The sequence below is a fragment of the Rhyacophila brunnea genome, unplaced genomic scaffold, assembly GCF_057557595.1.
Source record: "Rhyacophila brunnea isolate RB1 unplaced genomic scaffold, BYU_Rbru_1.0 scaffold_23, whole genome shotgun sequence".
NCBI lineage: Eukaryota > Metazoa > Arthropoda > Insecta > Trichoptera > Rhyacophilidae > Rhyacophila > Rhyacophila brunnea.
Window position 1 is genome coordinate 19,994,470 of NW_028232893.1, and position 8,031 is coordinate 20,002,500.

An 8,031-nucleotide genomic window follows, 5' to 3' on the forward strand; every position below is an offset into this window, starting at 1 on the left:
TATGCCTCGGTTGGGTGGTATTGACTTTCGTAGTATGAAGTCAAAGAGAATGATGAAGAGAAATGGTGCAAGGACACAACCCTGTCTGACTCCGGTCGTGACCCCGAACCATTCCGTGACAGTGTCTCTAATTCTGACACAGCATTCGCTATTCTCGTGCAGGCTTTTGATTATGGCAATGATCTTGGGAGGGATCCTGTATATGTAGATACTGTGAATTCCTTCCGGCTGGATGCTGCCTCGTGGTGTTCGGGAGTCTTTCGTTTCTAGGTTAGATTAGAAGAGCAGGCACAGATGACTTAAAAATTGTATCATATAACATCATATTCAGGGATTATAGAATTAATGGGGAACTGAAAAATCTAACAGATGTAGAGTAACAGCCCACGATCGAGTGTGGAATAATATGGGATAAACTTACACACCTGTGAAGAATACGTCATTCCATTGACTTGTCCATCATTCTGACAACTGCTCTAAGTTTATGCACTGATGTTAATTCAATATTGTCTCATTGTCAATTACGTCTATGATGTGTGTTTCATTTTTCTAGGATACAAAAAAACCCTACTTCAAAATGTAGTGTTGTTTAATTTAATAAAACGAATTTTTTTTTGTAGTACTTATTCCACTTTTAATCAATAAATTAGGACCGGCTTTGTCCGCCTTAGAGGGACATTTTCAACCAAAACTCAAAACAAATAATTGAATAATACTACAAAAAAATTGCGTTTCATTAAATTAAACAACAATGCAATGCAGTTCCACCATGAATTGACATTAACAAAATAAAATAAATCAAAATGTAGTGTATTGCATATTACAATAAGACATATTTTCTCAACCGGCACAATTTTCATTTGACTAGCATCAAGTAGAGTAGTTTGCGTGCCAACGTCCTTAAAGAAACCTTGATAGTAAATGCGAGGCATCCATAAATGCATCTAGAAAAAAAATCTAATTTGTGCATTTGGCGTACTCCCATGTAACTACATAATTCATAAGTTTTGTATTTACCCACTCTATTATTTATTTGTTTTTTTAATACTGTTCATTTATTTTTAATGTCATATTGTAAACTTCTTGAATTTGTAATTTGTAATGTTCACTATATGTAATGAAATGATTTGAGAACATAAATTTAATCAGAACCAGCTTGAAAATACCTATAATACAAAACAGTTATTTATTCTGACACCTCATAAGCACACAGCACCTAGCAGATACCGAATAATTGTTCAATCCATTGCACATAGATAAAAAAATATTCAGTCAATATTCGGCGAGCGGCCGCTCAAAAAATGATAGGTACCTACTTAATTGAGAAATACCCGTGACCTTGCGTTTGCATGCAGCTGTGATGTGAATCAACTCACCCTGTGCCCCTTGCAAAGGATGTATTGATGAAGCCAAGGTTCAAATCCCGCAGGGTTTTTAGTGGTTATATATTTTTCTGGTGTGTTTTCAAATCATGCATTACCTAAATAAGATATGTAATACTGGTAATAGGATTGCGTTATGTCGTGCTTTATAGATATTTAATTATAATTAGTCACCTACGTTGATTCATGTTATCAAATTTTAATGTAAAATTCCCAATCATCCTAAATTATCAAAACCATCGATGGTATGATAAAGTTTGGTATATCAGTAGTGATAATCGGTTGGCTATAAATTGTTATCAAATATCTATTTATTTTGATTATCGTTTTTACATTAAACTAATTATTTTTATCGGATTCATTAAATAATCAATTAAAAAACCAGATGTTATTATTCATAACCATATATTTCAATAATTATATACCTACCTGAATTATTTAGTTGGTAACACTTCATTACATTACACAATAGTATAGGGAAATCTTAACCAGGGTCGATATCTGAATTAATGAAACTTGCTAAAGGTACAAGCAACCTTTTCCTATCTGAAGACTTGCTACAGCTACATCATGTCAATACCCATTGACGTTTAGAATAGCAAACCACCTGAATGTTATCTCTACAAGAAAATAATTACAGTCATGTTTTCCAATCTTCCCTCCCTAAAACTTATTTCTTTTAATATAAGCGAATTTGATATTATCAAAACATATTTTTTAGGAACTGCTGAATTTATAAAAGAGAAGAATAGAAAATGTTAGGTATTAGAATTCTGTAGTACGAGATATTTAACATAACGACCAACTGTTATAATATTATAGTGATTTGTTTTTATTATTTTTTGGCTCATATATTTTACAAAAAGCAAGCAATCTCTTTGAAAGATAGAGATAAGAGATGATTTCTAATGAGAGAGTGTAGTAAATGAGATGACGGTAATTTATAAAGAAACACTGCGTGATAATTAAAATTATTTTTTAATTTAAATAGTATTACCAAACAATTTATTTATAAAATTTACCTAAGTATTGTTTTTTCAATGCTTGTTTGACCCAGAGCTAAGACACCAAGGCCTATTATATTCAGACCGTGGTACAAAACTGTGCATTTAGTTTTCGAATAGTAAACTTAACTTAGTCTCAGGAGCAGATACCCAAGACTGAGATCACCATGCTGAGCTTTGACTGAGTTTATTGAAAAACGTAATTCAATAAAAAGTGCCATGGGAGAGAAAGACATGGAGACTTAACAGAAATAAATGAAATTAATGATAATAATTGAATACGTGTATTAAATAAGGCTCTAAGTACCAAAAAGTAGTGTTGCCTGTAGTTACAAAATACCAAGTCATTGCAGTAAAATTTCATGAAGCAGACCTTTTGAAAAATGTAGTTTTACAGTGTGAAGTAATCACGGCAGCTTCTATAATTTTAGGTATTAAGAACTCGCAAGTGTCAACACACCATCGTCAGCTATTTTATATTGAATGCCGTTGAGAACTGCAGTGCTACTTATACCATTATAAATAAAACACGCCAACGGACTTACAACTTCGACAGGTTTAATTATTTTGCTGTATTTTTTTGACTTGCTTGTTGAGTTATTGGCGTTGGTATGTGGAACATTTTTCTATAAAAATGTCAGTTTTTATGTTTTTGGTACTTAGCGCCTTAATTAATACACGTATTCAATAAGATACAAAAAAACAAAGCTTTAGCAATACGGATCTATCAAATACAACAAAACAGCACTAACGCCGCAAACTTTTTAAATGCAATATAATTGAACTTTGTGGCGACCAGGTCGGACGGCCCGATGGGCCCAACAGCTGATTGGACCGAAGTAAGCATCTCTTCCCTCTCGGAGCACATTATCGGACATTTCCAGAGAATGTGGTGTACATCCTGTAGTTCTCCGCCACTCGGACATGTAGCTCGTAGAGCTTGGCAGCGAATCCACCATAGCCTGTCAAAAACTGACTGGTGTTAGTAGTGGTCAAGACTAAATTTAGTTATCTCCAATCGCCATTGTATATTCAAAAAGAACAAAAATATGTGTGCCTGCCCTTGGTAGAAGCATCCGACTTTCGCTGCCAGGTCTTCGGCGCCGCATCCAGCGTCATAAGACGTATTGTCTGCTTCTTCAAAGATACCTTTTCAGCATCAAGATTTAGAGACGGAGCAAGATGAAAGTCACCATCAATAGCCTTCTCACCTTTGAGGAGCATCGTGGATGCACCGCGCACCTGTATTTACAGGTCAAGAGGAAGGATTCCGGCCAGTTGTGCGGACAAAATAATACAACCGAAAATTCTTTATTAACCGCATTATACATTGCATTTGAATTTACGCAATAATTAGCACTACCATCGAAACTCGTCATTAAGTAATATAGATGACCTTGTTTGGACCCAATACATTAAATTAAACGAATGGCCGAGAACTTTCCCCTCTATTCATAGCATACAGACAAAATTATCTTTTTTTTAAAGATAATAAATGAAAAAAAAACCGACAATACGTCATATTTTAATGATGAGAACATAATCCAATAATATTTGATTTTTGTAGAAGTACGTTAACTTGACGCAGTTTAAATACGTTGTATAATATCTTCAAAGAGACAATATACTCGTAGATAACAAAAACCGTGATATAATCATTAATCAAACACACCTGTATGGAATTTGATTGAACACCTGGGATTGATAATACTCGTACAATTTGATACATAGGTACTACATAGATAGTATTTTTTTTTTTTTGTAAAATACTACTTATTAGTAAAATAATGGGTCACACCTGCATAACAATATGAAAAAATATATTCGTCACATTATTAAATGCAACGCATCACTGTGGCGCATATATTATTATAGATAACCAGATTATTATGAGACTATTGAACTCGCCAGTTCTTAACTAGTGATACCTAAATTTTAGGGGGCGTTCTAAAGAAGCCAGAACCAGCATTTGGTGATCAAATAAGTGAAGTTAGCTGCATATATTTTTTTAAATATTAAGTGTCATTTCTGTATTCTTAATTATTATGACGCCCACGGTGGCCGCGTGGCTTAAGTGTTGGACTATAACGCCGTGGGTCCCAGGTTCGAATCCTGGGCCTGGCAAGTACACATATTGTTTTTCAATTTGTATGTGAGTCAGGGCATGGACCTAATAGGTTGAGCAAGTGGCTGACATCCATTTATCGTAAAAAATAAAAAAATCTGTTAATATAAACCTCTACTCGCCCATATGATCATATTGGGATCGAACATGGTCAGAAATTATTATAAAAGTGGGTAACTTAATAATAATTGTATCTTCTGCTAAACCGTGTGGATAATAAACTTGCATGTTACGAATTATTACATCGTTGTCAATATGTCGAGTATGCATCTGACGTCTTTCAAAATCTTTTGGGTGTTCCCCAAGGATCAAATCTCGGACCAATTATCTTCCTCATATTTATCAATAATAATATTATGAATGCCAAGGGTGGAAATGAATTTTTACTTTTTTCAGATGATTTAAAACTTTGTTGAGTTGGATTGTTACATAGTTTTGCAACGAAATCTCTGTTCACTTGATAGTTGGTCAATAAACAATGAAATTTAATTTAAAACTGACAAGTTTCTGTATTATATTTTCTAGGTCAATAACCCCGATTAAATATAAATATAATGTCAACAAGTGCATTAAAGCGCCAATATGAGGTGAAAGATCTTGGCATAATATTTGTCTCTGCTTTATATTTTCACTCGCATATAATATCTACGGTAACCGGACAAAATAGAAAATGACAAAACAGAACATGACAAAACAGAACAGTGACAAAACAAAACAGCCAGGTGAAAAATGAAACATTAATTTTTGTGGAATCTATTTAGGTTAGGTTAGGTCATTATTTCGTTGTACCTAGTCACCCAATCATTTTGAACATATTATATTGATTAAGATGAGATATCATAAGCTTGCCGGCAACACCGTCATTTTCTGATTTGTCATGGAACCAAATACAGCTCGACGTGCAAGTAATCTTCTAGGATTTATCATGCGACAAGCAAAACTATTCGAGAATCCAAAGCTTATTTTAGAGCGCGTACAGAATAAATTTCTTCGATGTCTTTATTTTATGACATATAATTAATTTCGTTTCAACAATTCGTCAAACTTTTACTTTCCGACATGACATTTACATTTTTTTTCCATTTACTTTATTTCAATTATTTTAAAAGATATTTTTAAAAAATCTGGATTAAAATTTAAGATTAAGTTATGGTCATCTATTTATTTCTTTAATTTGTTTAATGGCCAGAATTAAATAATTTGAGTTTTATTTTGTGAGAACTCCAAGAGCCCATCGCTCTTTTCCTATAAGATTGGGCAGTCACTGATGACATGCTGTACTGTTTGAGACGTGTAGCTATCACGTGGACAGCAGCCATCGACGCTTATATTATAGATGGGTTAGAGGACACTGTATGCCCATTTTAGTATATTGTTTTGAGATAATTGACATTAAAAGATTCAAACCGATTAAAAATAACATTCGAAATGGATATAATATGTTTATAATAGACAATGCCTTTTCAAATTAATATCTTATTTGGACGTACATCGTTTTGACACTATACAGACATAATAAAGATTGGGGTTTTGTATATTATAATGACTCAATTTTAGTGAAAACTGGACGTTCACTAACCAATCATACATCCACTAAACACCACATGGTCTTATTTTATTTCTAGAGGCATGTATCTGAGTTTTGCAAAATTATGTTTATTTAATTTGTGATATAAGTATAATAACAATATGGGTTCACTCATTTAAAAACTTTGTGAACTAATCCAAATGGTAGACATTTTTTTTATCTATTTATTTATCGATAACGTCAGTTAGATAATCGGTTGATTATGTTTTTCTTTAAATACAGTAAACACGTGAACAATATCACATTAAGTATCCAACAGAGTGTTAAAAGGATCACAGAATGGCATCTTACACATTCTTCCTGATTACCTTCGCGGCCTTCTCCTGCGTGGTTGCCACCGAGGTGCAGAAATGTAAGTAGTTTGAAAATACCTCAGATATATTATAATATATTAGAAAAAGTCTTTCTTATAAATACGACACTTGGCAAGAGCCTCAAACCCACATCCATTTTAATCGCGTTAATATGCTTTACCAATCAACCTACGTGCGTCTTCTCATAATATTATAATATACATTAACACTTCTTCTTTTTCGTCGGTGCTGATTTCGGGCATTTTTCCCAATCCATCGCTATTCTAAATAGAAATAGAGTGCTGAGCTCAAACCAATCTTTTTCTTGCGCCAAAACATTTTTCTTTGATCAGGGCTTCGCTTACAGGAGATCTTTCCTTTAATTATAAGATGCGGAAGATGATATTTCATGGGATGCCGCAATATGATGTGATCAAAGTGTACCCCAAAATCAGACGAGAACTCACGCGAGATCGTATTCAAAATCAAATTCAAATGTAATTATTCACTAGTACATAAAGTGAACTTTACAAAAATAATAAATTCAAAACGTTCAAAACATGACATGAAAAACAAAGAAATTGAAACCGTATTAGAAAAATAGTATATAACAAGCACACAATTTGATACATGGAAGTACGCTGAATGATTTGGTTAGACCATATTTTAATTATTATACAATATTCACATGAAGTCGTCCTCACATATAAGTGCCTTATTGTATCACTGTGAATGACCTTATACCTACTACGGATCAAGAAAAATACAAATCGTCACCTCAACAATACTACAACTAGATAACTTGATTTTTACTATTTTGAGATAGCTATTGAATATGATTCTACATTTCTAGATAGGTAAGTCAGAAGTTAATGGGAACTGTATTAATTTTATTTTTAAAAATGTTAGATAACTTTAAAACAAAAAATGCAATAAATAAATAAAATAATATATCTACAATTTTTTTTCATACAATAATTTTTTTTCATTATTTAATTGTTCCCAATTAGATAAGCACAATTTTCCATTTTTATTTTAAATAATAATTATAGCCTAGATTTATGTTATTCAAGTAAAATTTAAAATTCATTTTCCCAACAATGACCAAATCAGAGTTATCTAGTTGTAGTATTGAGGTGACGAAATATATTAATGTTTCCAGAGGTTTTTCTCAAGGTCTAATCATGAGGTCATTACAACATTGATGATTTTTTTATGAGTGAAATATATGATTTCTTTTAAATGATAACATTGATAACGATAATATAATATATAGTCATTCGCATGTGATTGCCTTTAACTAATACAATGCACAACAATGATTCAATATTAAATTTAACCCTTAAAGTACACCAACGAAAAAGAATAGTCCATAATATAATATTATTCAAACTATTATGTTGCACTGAAAATATATTTGTATTATTTTATTTATGTAGGCGCTTCAGGACCATCACCAGTAACTGTCAACATCCAAGGATGTGTAAAGGAACCTTGCCCACTCGTCGATGGAACTGACGCCGTCATGGATGTCACTTTCAAAGTCCGTAAGTAATACTTATGACAACAATAAATATGACCCATTACCATGGTCCCCACAAAGGGGGGGGCTGATAGGGCTCTAGCCTAGGGGCCCAGG

General features: G+C 32.8%; 1 protein-coding gene across 1 annotated transcript in view; it reads left to right on the top strand.

Moving 5' to 3' along the window:
- The first annotated feature begins 6,355 nt into the window (after nt 1-6,355).
- The window catches only part of LOC147069670 (NPC intracellular cholesterol transporter 2-like), a 4,657-nt gene continuing 2,981 nt past the window's right edge, over nt 6,356-8,031 (top strand). The window contains exons 1-2 of the mRNA XM_085950663.1: nt 6,356-6,451; nt 7,832-7,939. Coding sequence (XP_085806789.1) covers nt 6,379-6,451; nt 7,832-7,939 — 181 coding nt within the window. The 5' untranslated portion in view covers nt 6,356-6,378. The remainder of the gene's footprint in view (nt 6,452-7,831; nt 7,940-8,031) is intronic.